The sequence below is a fragment of the Cebidichthys violaceus genome, unplaced genomic scaffold, assembly GCF_023349555.1.
Source record: "Cebidichthys violaceus isolate CVI_PGR_0920_01 unplaced genomic scaffold, fCebVio1.0.p SCAF_4, whole genome shotgun sequence".
Taxonomy (NCBI): domain Eukaryota; kingdom Metazoa; phylum Chordata; class Actinopteri; order Perciformes; family Stichaeidae; genus Cebidichthys; species Cebidichthys violaceus.
The window spans coordinates 10,808,502-10,823,449 of record NW_027176594.1 but is presented as its reverse complement, the minus strand read 5'-3'; the positions used below and the strand labels follow the sequence as shown (position 1 = coordinate 10,823,449).

The 14,948-nt window shown below is 40.2% G+C and overlaps 1 protein-coding gene across 1 annotated transcript; it reads left to right on the top strand.

Moving 5' to 3' along the window:
- Positions 1–429: 429 nt before the first annotated feature.
- Positions 430–14,682, top strand: p2rx3b (purinergic receptor P2X, ligand-gated ion channel, 3b). Its single transcript, XM_068727749.1, has 12 exons — positions 430–551; positions 2,081–2,216; positions 2,352–2,423; positions 5,475–5,538; positions 5,727–5,820; positions 6,056–6,133; positions 6,224–6,365; positions 7,296–7,432; positions 8,644–8,737; positions 11,852–11,917; positions 12,229–12,306; positions 13,702–14,682. Exons 1-12 carry the CDS (start codon positions 430–432, stop codon positions 13,825–13,827), a joined length of 1,209 nt encoding a protein of 402 aa, XP_068583850.1. The 3' UTR covers positions 13,828–14,682.
- Positions 14,683–14,948: the final 266 nt, after the last annotated feature.

Sequence of the window (14,948 nt, the reverse complement as noted above, 5' to 3'; positions counted from 1 at the left end):
GAAAGAAAGAGACGGGTAGAGTGGGTGAAGAGATAGACACAGAGAAAAGAGAGAGAGAGAAAGCTGTTTACTTGTATGATGTATGATGTTGACTAGTTAGTCAACATCATACATGAAGTCACAGGAAGAGAGCATTACCTGAAGACCAGTTTCCATGAAGAAGAAGAGATACAGCTCTTGGATATCTGGATACAGCTCTCAGCGTTGGACCTAAAATATTCATTTCTTTTTTTTTTCCAACACAAAATAACAATGAAGACTTAAGCCACAGTTGGGGACCGACATCTGTATTTGCTGTAGCACACACACCAACAGCTGCTTCATTTGGAGTTCAGTTTCAGCCTTTATATCCATAATCCATACGCAGTGAACTTTTCTTCATATTTCTGTAAATTGCTTTTTATTCCTACCGCATACAGAAAATACAAGATGTGGTCTTGTATAAAAGACTTCTTCACCTATGAAACCACAAAATCAGTGGTAGTGAAGAGCTGGACCATCGGCATCATCAACCGTGTTGTCCAACTCCTCATCATCACTTACTTCATCGGGTGAGTATTTCCCTTCATTCTGGTGTATTTTAGGTTAATGCACTATTTCATTTTGCCTGGTTGGATCACGCATATATCATTTGTGTTTATCTAGGGTAAATTTTAGGTTTGATTGTATTGTAATTTCTTAAAATGATCAAATTATGATTCATTTAACTAAACTCAAGTTCAGGTTGGCATATATACATTAAAATGCTCCTGTTCTCTAGATATATGTAAAGGTGTATAAAGCCTGCCACAGACAAAATCTGCTCTCAGTGTGCTCTCAGTTTTACGTTGCAATTTTTTAACAATAATTGTATCTTTGAAAGCCTTGTGTTAACAAATGATGTGACTAGTTTCCTAGTTTCCCTTTAGGTTCTGTGAGTGGGAAGTTTGTAAAAACAACGTGGCATTTTTAACCGCAGTCTAAACTTGGCATGCAACTGTCAGGGCTTGTCCACTTTGAGATCTTCTTCCAGTAGTAACTCCATTTACAAATCGTAGTTCTGATTATATTGTTTGCTCTGAGGAGGCGTTCCACACATGCGCAATAGATTCCTATCTCTTGTAGCGTACCCCTTGTAGCGTATGTTACAAGTACCAGGATCGATACCAAATAGCCAGATGATAGTTTCTGCAAACAGGACACATAAATGACAGGGCAACTTAAGCGTATGTTCATTTCGTCTCGCTCAGCAGAATCGATTTATTTACCATCCTCAAAAACATAAGGTGCAAAACATATGGTAAAACACATTTGAACAATCTTAGACAATATCACAATATTACACACGAAATGTTCACTGAGCCAAAAACAATAGCTTCGACGGACGTGACGGTGTGGCGCCATTTTCACTAACGCGACAAATCAATCAATCAAACTAGACACCCACACAAACACATTCATATATATATTTACAGACATCCATCTCCTAGCTACCTAGTCGCCAAAACAGTATCTTAATCTAACCAGACTCAGTCAGCTTGGATTAATTCCTCACCTACCTGCAAACAGGACACATAAATGACAGGGCAACTTCAGCGTCTGTTGATTTTGCCTCGCTCGGCAGAATGAGGAAATGGCATCGCGACATTATGGTCGTAAATCTACTGTCTAAAGTCTGCCCAAAGCAAAGCAAAAAGCACCAACCTGCCCCCTGCTGGCTACATGTTGGAATATACATTCCATACATAATGAAAGCATGTAGGTCCTTTATACAATTATTATATTTCTAGAATATATAATGCTCACTGTAAACCGTATTGGCTGTTCATGAAAACAAATACAACCCCTTGAAGCGTACCCCTTGTAGCCTACCCCTTGTAGGTAGTGGACAAGTAACAAGTCCACTACAGAATGTGGGTGTCTGCACAGGGCCTATCAAATAGCAAATCACACACTTTTGGGAGCCATCTTGCCCTTTACTGCACAGGCATAAAGTTTAAGTTTTAGCTTAATGTCACATTTTGTGTTATTTGTGTGAGTGTGTGTGTGTGTGTGTGTGTGTGTGTGTGTGTGTGTGTGTGTGTGTGCGCGTGTGCTTCAGGTGGGTGTTTGTCAACGAGAAGGCCTACCAGGTGAGAGACACAGCTATTGAATCCTCAGTGATGACCAAGGTCAAAGGTTTTGGAATCTACAACGACAAGGTCATGGATGTTGCAGACTACGTCACTCCTACACAGGTATGGATGGATGGACGGATGGATGGACGGATGGGTGGGGGCATGGGGGGATGGATGGATGGGGAATGAATGGACAAGTGATTGACAGTAGTATACATTCATGGTTTATGTGCTATATATTTATGTTTTCGACAGGGAGCTTCAGTCTTCTGCATCATCACCAAAATGATAACTACAGAGAACCAAGTCCAAGGATACTGTCCTGAGGTCAGTTACTGTAACTACTGTTACTGCAATACTAATACCATTATTAGTACATCACAATTATTAATACCTCTACCACCATTACAACTAGTGTACATCAGCATTAAGCTAATGAAGCTAATTCTCATCTTAGTTTTGCATGTATTCCATGGACATTGTACACATTCATGCCACCTTTTAATTTTGCATTGCATGTAATATGGACACAACACTCACCGATAGTAAACTACTATGTTACTGGATATGATGTCATTATCACTAGTACCATAATCTAAGGCAGAGGTCTTCAACAGGGGGTCCACGACCCCTAGGGGGTCCGCGGAGGTACTGCAGGGGTCCGCAAAATTTTTGGTTGATTAGACAAAATTTCATTTTTATTTTTTTTTCATAAATTGAAATGTCTTTAAATACACATTAACATGAATCCAACGAATGGATAAATGGAGACAGAAGATGTTATCTTTCAGTCAGAAATGCACACATTCAGCGACACACAGGAGCTCTCTCAAGCTGGGCACTGATTCACTCACAGTGTGAGACTAGCCTGGACCTGTCCCTCCAAGCCTCCTGCACACAAAGAGGAGGACTCGCCCCTATTGCTGCTGTACCAATCACAAGGCCGCATGTTACATGCTGGCTCTGTCAGGTTCCCCATGATTGTCCAAGAGCCTATTCAGTCCCCAGCTGACTAAGATCCCAGACACAAGGAAGAGAAGATACCATTGTAAAAATTCCTGGCTAAAACACTGCAGCTCCTATCCAAGTGTATGGACATTGTTTTGAGCGAAAATGGATCGTTTTGTAACTCATGAATCTGTCCATTATTTTAATAGTTCAGTATTGTATGCAAGATAACAGGTATGTTTATGTATGGCAGTGGCACTATAGGCCATCACTCATTTTTTGTTTCCACATTTATGTTTAAAATAAAAACGTCAATTTGAATAGCTCGTATGCATGATTATCATGCAATTGACAGACAATGTTGATATTGGCATTGGTATCAGTTGACAAGGTATGTTTCTAAATGGCAGTGGCACAGCCACCCTACTCACTGTACCTTGCACATGTTTAAAATAAAAACATGAATATATGAACCTGTGTATTATTTGAATAGCTTAGTATTGAATGCACAATAACAAAGTATGTTAATAGGGGTGTAACGATACACGTCTTCGTATTGAACCGTTCGGTACGGGGCTCACGGCTCGGTACGCATTACAAACCGAACAATACGTTTGAATAATATTAATTTGCTTTTGAAAAATAAAATATAGCTGAAATTGGTGGAGCCACTGCACTGGAACATGGCAACCCGCCCGACGTAACGTGATGTCCTTCCCTGATTCGCCACGGTCCTATCACGTGACCATTCCTGGATGTTCACAAACGACAACAGCATTGATTACCGATCAACTACCAGGTTAATTCAATATGAACAACTGATTACAGGTGTTGTTGACCGTGTTGTCTTTACTAGCAGCTGTTGCTCATTTAAAGGCTGCCTGTCTGCGAAGGAAGCAGCTGTTATTGGAGCGATTAGTGAGCGGCATGTGCCGCGGAGGTGTCAGACCTACCGAGCGGCCGTCTGAAGCCACGGTTAGCGGCTTTAGGGAGGACAGACACAAAACGGAGGATTTTACTTTTTTATTAATGTTTATTTTGTTCTGTACAACTATGTACAACAAGTTAACACATAAACTATAAAGGATCAAAACATGGATTGCTCTCCAGTAGGACAGAGACTTCAGACACCAGCAGAGCTACGAGTGAGAACAGAAACAATGACACCGAGGAAACGAGTGAGTTGTGTGTTGACCACATTTATGGACCCATAATCTATTAAACCTTTGTGTGTAAGTGTTAATATTAAAGTAAATATGAGGTGAGAGAGAGACCCACAGTGCTGTAACTAAGTCTGAAAAATAAAACTTCTAAAACTTTCTAGGAAATGTCTGTTTGAGTTTATAGAGGAATATTTTAGAGAAGATCTTAGGTATCAAACACAACCTTTCATTATTAAAGACTACTTGAGAGTCTCACCAGCAAGGATTTGGCATTTCTGCTTTTTTGCTGTACTGAAAACGCACTGAAACGTACCGAACCGTGGCCCCACTGTATCGTATTAAACCAATCCGAGAATTTTGTGAACCGTTACACCCCTAATGTTTATACATGGCACTAGGCCCCTGTTAATACAAAACACAATTTTATTATATATATATATATATATATATATATATATATATATATATATATATATATATATATATATACACACACACACACACACACAGTAGGGGGTCCCTGCTCCATCTCTATCAGTTTGGGGGTCCTTGGTCTGAAAAACGTTGAAGACCCCTGATCCAAGGTACAACAAAAAAGAACCATTCAGAGCTGAACTGGATGACAGGCAAAGGATGGTACTGTAGACAACATCAGGACTTTGGTGTCCCCAAGCAAGCCCCTTCCTTCACCGGTGAATTGTAGTTTGGCGTGTATTTGCAGTGTACTGCTCACCCAGTCCTAACAGACCCGTCTCTAGTTGCCTGTTTGAAGCGCATTAAGGCAAATGAGAGAGCAATACTGTACTGAGATCCCACAATATCATATAAGGACCTCTCCTCTCTTGCTGAGCAACATTGGAATTTAAAGTGAGATGTTTTCTGTATGTAGTTCTGTCTCCTCAGCAGCTAAACGCTCCACTATGTTCACTAGCTAGTCTCTACCTGTGTCTGTCTGCTGTTTGGTGCTGGGCAGGTAGTGAAGTGAGTTGGTTTAGTAGAGCTTGCTGAAGACAGCTGTCTGCTGCTGGAAATTATGCTAACGAGGACTCTGACATTGAACCAATCCATTCAAGTTGTGGCCATAAAACCAAAGCCATGCGCTTAAAGATGCTAAAATCGAACGGGAACGGCAGTTACGAGTGATGGTTCACACATTACGCACGTCATTTGATCCATTGTTAATGCAAAATAATTATTGATTCAGCTCTAATGTGAGTGTGTGTGTGTGTGTGTGTGTGTGTGTGTGTGTGTGATTGTGTATATCCAGAGTGAGAAGAAGTATATTTGTAGTCAGGACAGTAACTGCACAAGGCACAAGCCAGGAAGTTATGGTGAGAACTTCTTTGTGTTTCTTATTCTTCTCTCATCATATTTGATACAACTTTGGAACATAATTAATGACAACAATTTCATTCATTATTACACGTATGCATATGTGTTGAATTCCTATGTTAGAACTGGTATTTATAAAAAAAATTGGTTTTGCAGTTAGCATGAAAGCTTTTATTTTCCTGCTCAGGAATCCTGACAGGGAAATGTGTTCCGTTCAACGCCACCGTCAAGATGTGTCAGATAAAAGGATGGTGTCCTGCCGAGATCGACACCATCAAGACGTAAGACGATATCGTGCATGTGATAGAGAGCTTTTGATAGAGAGCCATTGTTCAGAAGGCTCAGTACAGTGGAGTTGGACAGAAATATGTCCATTAGTAGAAACCGAGTCTTAACACGATGATAATCAAAGAGATTGTTTCCCGGCTTTGTGAGGTTGGTGAAGATAACATATTCAAACACAATGCTGTTCTTCTACACAATTCTTCTACACTCCTCCCTTCCTCTCTCTTTCAGTACGCCAATGATGGAGGTGGAGAATTTCACCATTTTCATTAAGAACAGCATCCGCTTTCCAACCTTCAACTACACTAAGTATAATTATGATTTTAAATATGATGATGGTAATGACGACGGCACTGAAGTCTGACATGTTGATTTGATGATATGTCTGTATGTGTGCAGAGGGAACTTCCTGACTACCATCACTGACGATTACATTAAAAAATGTAACTTTGACATGGTCAACAACACCTACTGCCCCATCTTCAGAGTGGGAGACGTGGTCCGCTACGCACAGCAGAACTTCACCAAGCTGGCCAACAAGGTAGAATCAGGAGTCCGAGTCATGTCTTTGAAAGAGAAGATGGTTGTCTGGTCATTACAATAACACAGCATTTCCCCTTCAAAGTTGTGTCAACAGTGTTTTTTGTTATTCTTATTGTTCTGGGGTTTATGGGACATTAGAGAGTCAAATCTGAGACTTTGCATGTTAAGTCAAGTTTGGTCTCTTGTAATTCAAGTATAAAGACACTTTTCAAGTTGTAAACGAGTAAGTTAATACACCAGACAACACAATGAGCCACTGGTCAGTAACCCCTGGCCTTCTGGCAGTTGACGTGTGCCATTAGTGAGAACAAAGCAACGAATCAGCGAAATAAAGCGTTATTGTTTTTTTAATGGCAGTTATGTTCTAAAGTACAAATAAACACACCCACACTTCCACAAAACCCAGATTGAGTCAAAATAAATGAATAAAAATGAATAAAGTCAAAGTAAAAAAAAAATTTAAATACAAAAAAAGTACAAGTACACTCAGAAAATACTTTGTTACAGTAACAAGAGTTAATATAATTCTACCCCGTCACACACTGTACAATTTTATCTGCCAACTGTCAACATCAACTTAACTAACTTAACTTCAACTCCAACGGAAGTCAAGTATCAGCAGTCACGCTCAAATCATATTCAAAACTTTCTTTACAGTTGTTATGTGTGCAACCTGCCTTTTTAAGTCTTGAATGAAGCAAGGTGTTTTCTGGTTTTCTGTGCATTCAAAATGTTCCCCTTTTTCCTGCATATGAGACACAAAAAATGTAACTTGTGACTGACACACAGACAGAGCTCTGTGAGACAGATTTCTTCGAAATATACTAGTCAGTGCAAATTAGTTGTATGTAAATGCAATTCCTAGGCGACAGGGTTGAGCACAAACACACTGATCTATGTGCCTCTCGTATTTTGAAAATTCTGTCAGGGGGGAGTGATTGGAATAAAGATCGGCTGGATATGTGATCTGGACAAGTCAGATGACCAGTGCAACCCCTCGTACTCATTCACCCGACTGGATGCCATGTCTCAGAAGAACGCTGTCTCACCGGGCTACAATTTCAGGTAGGTATTGTATATTAGAAACTATTTTTGTTATATTTTAACAGCAATCAATAAATCAAAAGTTCTGACAAGAAAAATGTAAAATCTATGCAATCATTTCATTCGGTCCTTGAAGACTGGGTGCTAGATCCTTAATAAGATGATGAAAAAGGAAACACTTCGGACAGCACTGCTTTTACAGAGAAGCAATAGAAAGCATCCTAAAAACTGGCCCAGTTTTAGAGCGGGTCGTCCTTCAATCAGAGGATCGACCCGGCTCCGCTTGTCCATGTCGATGTGTCCTTGGGAAAGACACTTAACCCCAAATTTCTCCCATAAGCTGTGCCTACGGTTTGTGAATGTGTCTCTGTACATGTGGCAATATTAAAAAGCCAAACTGGGGTGCTTGCTTTTTTAATGACTGTTCCATTCAGAGAACTCAACAACAATTGGACAGATATAATGAAATGCGTTGCAGATATTTGTGATCTGCAGATGATGATTTTTAATTATTTTTGTGATACCATAACCTTTCTTCTAGCATCAACATTAGACCAAAAGTTCCACTTTTGCACAAGAAAAATACCTAAAATACCTAAAGGCAGAAATACCTAAAGGCAGATTACTCTGCAGTTTATGTCAGACAGTCTTTGAGCTTTCCTCTAGTGCTTAAATAACTTTATAGACAAGATATCATCAACACGTGGCCATATCTGCAAGAATGACGTTTATTGTGGACATTCATCCCACAACTCAAATATCCGAGCCATAGTTTTTACTTACTCACATTAATCAAGTAATCAATCAGACTAAATGTATCAGAGATTGATCACTTGGGCCAGTCCAGATCTGAGCTTTATAAAAGGACAACATCAGACCTTTGCATCTGTAATCCAACATCAGCAAGATCTGTGTCTTTGACTGCGGTGGGAAACTACTGAACCATTAAGTTACAGAGGCTACTATCACCCTCAAGGTCCAACACCTTCATTTATGGATTTTGTTAGTTTTTTGTCTCTATTTTGTATCAGGCTGTTAGAGCGTTTACCTTTGTGGTTATTTGTTCTCTTGACTCTTTGCAAAGTGCTACTATGCTTTCAAATGTGACATGTAAATAATAATTTACTATATATCTATGACACCAAAGAAATGGGTCTCAGATGCACACTGATCCATAAGCTTAAAGTGATTTATCTTAATATAAGACTGGTGTGATTTGTCTGTCTGGACAGGTTTGCCAAATATTATAAGATGGAGAATGGGACGGACTACCGCACTCTGGTCAAAGCCTATGCTATTAGGTTTGATGTTCTGGTCAATGGAAATGTGAGTATATATTAATGTGCATCAACGTGTGTATAACATACTTTCTATTAGGAACAATGAATTTAGAGATATGGATATGAATGTTGTACAAAAATACATTTAATGGCACCAGTTGCAATTAAATGTATTTTTATGCACAATACTTCTCCATCTTTTTAAACCTCTTGGGAAGGCCTGTTACGAATACCTTGTTTAGCATTACAGAATAGCAGAATAATTGGACATAGGACATTGAGATAGCAACCGATCTCACTCCCAATGCACAGCTTGGTCAGGGCTCCTTGGTTTTGACACTGGCGCTCATTTAGCATGTGACACACCTGCAATGGTTCACACAGTGCGGGTGGGAGGGGAGGTGTATGGGTCAAACAAACCCAAACTAACACAGGACTTTTGTCCAAGAGGCCGCTGTTTGTGTCCCGTGGGAAACTAAAGAGTGACTCACTAGTCACGTGAGTCTTTAGTCACTTGGTAGTGATTAGGGATGCACCGATCCACGTTTTTCACTTCCGATACCGATACAGATATCTGAGGTTTAGTATCGGCCGATACCGATCTGATACCGATCTAATAGAGAAAAACAGTGCTGAATCGATTTAAAAAACGCAGCCGACGCTACGCGCCCCCAGGTTGTCCATCGCTTTTCTCATGTTGCTGGCGTTGTCCCTCAGAATCACGTGGATTTTGCTCAACGGAATTTGCCACTTGTCAAACATTTCCTTCAGGCTAGCTGCTATCGCTTCGCTGGTGTGTGACCCACGAAAGTTTGTTGCATTTAACATTGCACTGTGTGGCACAAAAGTTTCATCCAGCCAGTGTGCTGTTAAACTTAAAAGTGACACAGGGGAAACGTCGGAGCTCCAGATGTCTGTCGTGAAACTTATCGATTTGACATCTTTTATCTCCTTCAATATGTGTTTGCACACTTTACCGTGCAGTTCAGGTAGCGCCGTCTCCGACAAATATTTTCGGCTTACCATGTCGTAGCGTGGTTCCAGGTGGTTAACTAGCAGCCGGAATCCCTTATCCCCGACAACTGAGAGCGGCTGCCCGGTTCCAGATGGCTGATCCTTTCGCTCGCTCCATTTTGAAAACAATCTATGCGGCCAGTTCGCTAGCGCATGACGTTACGCAGAGCACAACGCATATAATTGGACTGAATAGATTTGCCTTTATGGATCGGTCACATTGTCACCGATACCCGATCTAGAATTTTTTCCTATATCGGGACCGATACAGATATTGATATCGGATCGGTGCATCTCTAGTAGTGATGTGAGTAGTTAGTTAAGTAAATGTCAACCATGCTGTTTTTCTGAACCTTACTAAATGGTTTTGTTGCCTAAACTTAATGTGAAGATGGATGTTTATTTTGAAAAGACATTATGCGCTTAACGAGCATATATTGACGCGTGCGAAGCTGACGCTAGAGGGTTGGTAGAGCATCATGTTTTAAAGCTTTGAAGCGCTGACCAAGCTGCGATATTTGAAGTATTGGTGTAAGAATATGTTGGATATAGATATTGGGCCTTATCTTACAACTGGGGCAAAGTGGCGCACAGTGCTGTCATAGCTAGGTTTAGACTGACAAAGTTGTCATTTTCACACCCACGTAGTGTATGTAGCGCTTGTGTTCATCTGTGCGTCCATCGCCGTGTTGGTATCAAAATGAGGTGTGGTCAGGCACATAGTTTGCGTATTGTTATCCTGAGGCAGCAGAAAGTGAAAGTGTTTCATATGAAAACAAAAACCAGGTCTAATGTCAATGTTGAAGTATTTCCAGCTATGGACAGGGCACATTTTTCAGAAAGTAGGATGCGCCTATATAGGGAGGTTCACAACGGACATTTTGAGTGAATTTGTATGCCCCAATTTAAGAGATGTTTTTGATTATGTTAAGGAAAACCCCAAATCCTCTGTCACACACTCAGAGGCTTCCCCCACACATTTTTTCTGAGAAATGATGAGTCCACGAGTGCTGTTGTTATGCCTCTTGTGGACGGTGCTACTTCAAAGTTTGCAAGTCCTCTCCCACTAACAGTCAGATTGAAGCTGAAGTCTCCGTGCATCACAAACTGCCTGGCTGCAAGTCTGTGCATAATGCAGCCTCCAAATTCAGCACCCACCAACAATTGACAGTGACAAATAGTAAACAGAGTGCCTTCCCAATCAGTAAAGACAATATGAATATGAATGACATCAATATAAGACAATTCTAGGGCTGTAATGAATAGTTGGAAGCTTCAAAGCTTCATTCATAATGTTGACATTCAAATTCTAAATCAACATTTGAATGCTGCGCAGTATGTCTATTCATTCTATTTAGAGCCGGTATTTCTGCACAATTACAGATAAGATCAGGCTATGCTAATGTTATTAGTATTATACTATTTGTAGAAATAGATTCCAGTGGTAGCTGTGTAGGATTGTTTCTGACTTGTGTGCTCCAAACATTTCCAATAACTCCAGAGGGTTGTAAAGTCCAAAAGTCCAAATGTATTGTAAAAAGATTCACATCATGTTTTTATCAATTGAAATACTCTGATTCAATCCATCCTTGATGGCGTTAAGCCTTTCATAAACAACATTTTTACTGCAGGTCGCTTCTTTAATTTTCTGAATTTGCCATTTGAATAGCAATGCTTTTAAAGGGAATGGGAGATAACACTCGGATTGGTTTAATCTATGTTACGCCCTAAACACACCTAGAGGCTAAATACAACCTCTTTGCTACTTACGCTTTACTTCGGCCTAGATTATACACCGTTAAACTATCACAGGTGGAGTTGGACACGCCCTAAATGCACTGCACCATCACTTTAGACCGTGCACTATAGATCGTTTAGATAAGGCCCATTGTCTCCATCATAATTTCAAGTTACAAAGTAGCTATGATCAATGAAATTCAATTATCAGAAGTCATCAACCTTTCAATATAAAGCCTGTGGTCTTTTAATTGAAGAGTCTCCACACTGGCCATTACATTACTCACAAGGTAAATTTAGGGGAGTTGGGAGATGAACAGAAGCTATTTCTTGTACTACTACATGGATAACATGCTAGTCCTACCCAAGGGACCGAAGCCTGCTGAGATAAACTACAATTACTCTGCAGGCAGGGAAGTTCAACATGATCCCTACACTCATCAACATGGTGGCAGCCTTCACGTCAGTGGGAGTGGTGAGTTTTACTTATACTTGACACAATCAGTGTGAAAAATATTCTTTCATTTCATACTTTTGTGTTTTTTCTCAGAACTGATATGGAGCCAAACATTCTCCTTTTACCTCTGTTTTTGAGTATTATCTCATGACAAGTTGACCTTTGCTGCATAAACATCGGAAATTTGGGGCTACTGTTGGGTTGAATCTTTACATGTTCATCTCTACTCTTGCTTTGTTGAGTGCTTTATGAACTACGGTGATATTATTATTATTATTATTATTATTATTATTATTATTAATAATATTAATATTATTATAATCATTTAGGGCACCGTGTTGTGTGACATCATACTGCTGAACTTCCTGAAAGGAGCGGAACAGTACAAGGCCAAGAAATTTGAAGAGGTAAAATACCCGCTCATGCTTATTAGTGTTGGTTATCACAAATATGTGAAGCATATTTTATTGAAGCTGCATTAATTGATTTTGCTGAAAACTCAACAGTAGCATTATCATCCTTTAAAGTTGTTCCGTAAGTCCAATATTCACTTTGGGCTCCACTCTGAGCACCAGCTAGTCTCCAACTCTATCCATCTGCTGTTTGGCGCTGAGCAAGAAGTGTACAGAAGGCTTTTACAGTTTTTTCACCGTAAACCCCTGCCTGCTGGGCGGTTTGATGAGAGCAGAGTTGCGGGTCAGAAAAACAAAACTATGAGCCAAAAGAGGCTAAAAGGCTCCTGATAGAGCTGAGAGGGGAAGCAGAGTCGGGTGATAATTCTCTGCAGCTTTGTTAATAAAAGCAACACTTCATGTTCACTAAATGTGACATTCAATCATTTATGTGATTAATGCACTTATAACATCCAAAATGGCACCAGTTTATTTACTGAATAAGCAGCATAGGTATAAGTTTCTGAATAAGGTGAAGGGTGGTAGAATTTAAAATTGAATGTATGTAGCACAGTGTTGTAGTTAATTAAGACCACCTAAACCCTTTTGGGTAAATAGAACATAAGTGCCCTCACACTGACGAATAGTCAAAAAGTTGAGCGTGGAAAGTTGAGTAGTGAATGAAGGGAGGAATCACCACAACTGTGAAAATGGAAGAGATGGCGACATATTTTTTCACCTCGTGTGAAAGAGAGGGCTCACACAAGCAGGTAAAAGAAAAATCACATTTATTCATATTCAGTTTTAATACATTCCTCAAGTGAGCAAACAAGACCTAACAAAACCTTTACCTTGGAGAGAGTGTGAAGGGGGGTTATTTCATCCAATCACAGTAGGCCTAATGATGTTAACAAATAAGTCAGACAGGCACACACAGAGGCAATTTAGTGATATCCCTGAAGATATGGTTGACTTGACTGGTCTTGAAGTAAAATCCTCAGCCCTCATTGTCTGAGACCGAGACAAGGCCGGAACCTTTAAAACGGCCTTGTTCAGACGGCCAGCTCCAATCCGTTTTTTGGCATATCTAGATTGTATCCAGAATTGATTTTAGAAAGTCTGGACCTAAAAAAAAAAAAAAAGAAATGTGATGTTTGGAGTTGGTTTGAAATGCTTGCAAAATAACAATGTGAACAGTCTGTCTTCTTATTTGAGAAACATGTCGGATTTGCCTGCATTCTTAACATAGCCAAAATGGTGTCAAGACCAAGGCCGATCTCGAGTACTACAACACGGGTATGCAAACAGCCAAGACATGAAAATCCCCAAAACTGGAGGATTTGACAGATGACGATATGTGTGATAACATACTAAAGAGCAGCATGTCTCCCTCTCTCTCATATACTGTAGGTGTCGGACAGCCCGCTGGATTCCCAAAGCAATGGGTTTTACCGCTCCCAGCTGTCACTCAGACATAGCGAGGCCATCATGCGGTCCAGTGACTCGGGGGCATTTTCTATTGAACATTACAGCTAAATCGACGGGAGCAGTGGACTGAGGAAGACAGATTTAGGTTGGGTTTCTCTCAAAATGTTTTTAAGTTTCATCAATTTCTACACATTCAAAAAAACTATTTGTCAATGTCAAAAAACATGTGAAGAAACTTTAATTGTTGCTAAATTATTATTAAATGTTTCAAATCACTCAAATACAAAAGCAAAAGTGTCTTGCATGGTGACACTTTTGGCTTGTGAAATTGGCCCAGGATTTTCTGAGCAGGAAAAAAAGCAGTTTGTGTTTAAAGGAGCATGATATAACATTCAGAGCATTAACATATCATCAAACAACAATCATCTATGTAACTATATACAGGAGGAATTTCTATACCTGAACAGAAAATGAAGTCTCTCTCCCTCTGTGTGTTGATGTCAGAGCTTCTCCTTGCTTTGTTGACATAGAGAGGCCGGTACCGCGCATACCTTTTAGTGCAAGTTATGTGAGCGTGCCCTACTGGTTAGCTCACGGCCGCTGCTCTGCTCTGCTCTCATATGGTGGTTACAGCTAATAACGCCATCCCAACCGACAGCGTCCACGTGGAAGCTTAGCATCCACCCTCCGGTTTGCCCTCAGGTAAACACCGTTAGCTCTGTCAGCACTGTTGCCGTACTTTGTACTGTTAGCGCTGTTAGCATCGTTAGCTACGAGCCATTGGCTCAGGCATCGCCATTTTGAGGGCCATTGAGAAGCAATCGAAATGCTCTTAATGTTGTATCTTGCACCTTTAAAAAAGGAATTTAACCTGAGAAATATTTCAGGTTTGAGCTCTCTTTGCTTGTTTTGTAACTTGCATTGAAACTATTGTAATGCACCACAGCTATGCTATGAAGGGCTTTGTGAGACTAAAACAAAAATAAACAAGAAGGTGGCATGAATTAATTCACTCGCTTGGCCTTCTTTATTAACTCTCTTGTGGTTCCTTTTCTGATAGATTTACTCTGGGTAATGGAGCTGCACTGTGGTTTGGTTTGATAAAAGCAGCCATTTTGTCTTGGATGATAACAAGCTGGATATAGCCATAACAGTGATGGAGAGCACACAATTCGTAATATGTACTTGTGTGTGTGTGTGTGGATCTATATCAGTGCATGGCTCTGCAC

What these genes read in the sequence shown, in the direction of transcription:
- p2rx3b (XM_068727749.1), top strand. Translation starts at nt 430, where the DNA reads ATGTGGTCTTGTATAAAAGACTTCTTCACCTATGAAACCACAAAATCA. An exon ending in TCACCGGGCTACAATTTCAG is followed by an intron (nt 7,433 to 8,643) that starts GTAGGTATTGTA and finishes CTGTCTGGACAG; the next exon opens with GTTTGCCAAATATTATAAGA. An exon ending in CCTTCACGTCAGTGGGAGTG is followed by an intron (nt 11,918 to 12,228) that starts GTGAGTTTTACT and finishes ATAATCATTTAG; the next exon opens with GGCACCGTGTTGTGTGACAT.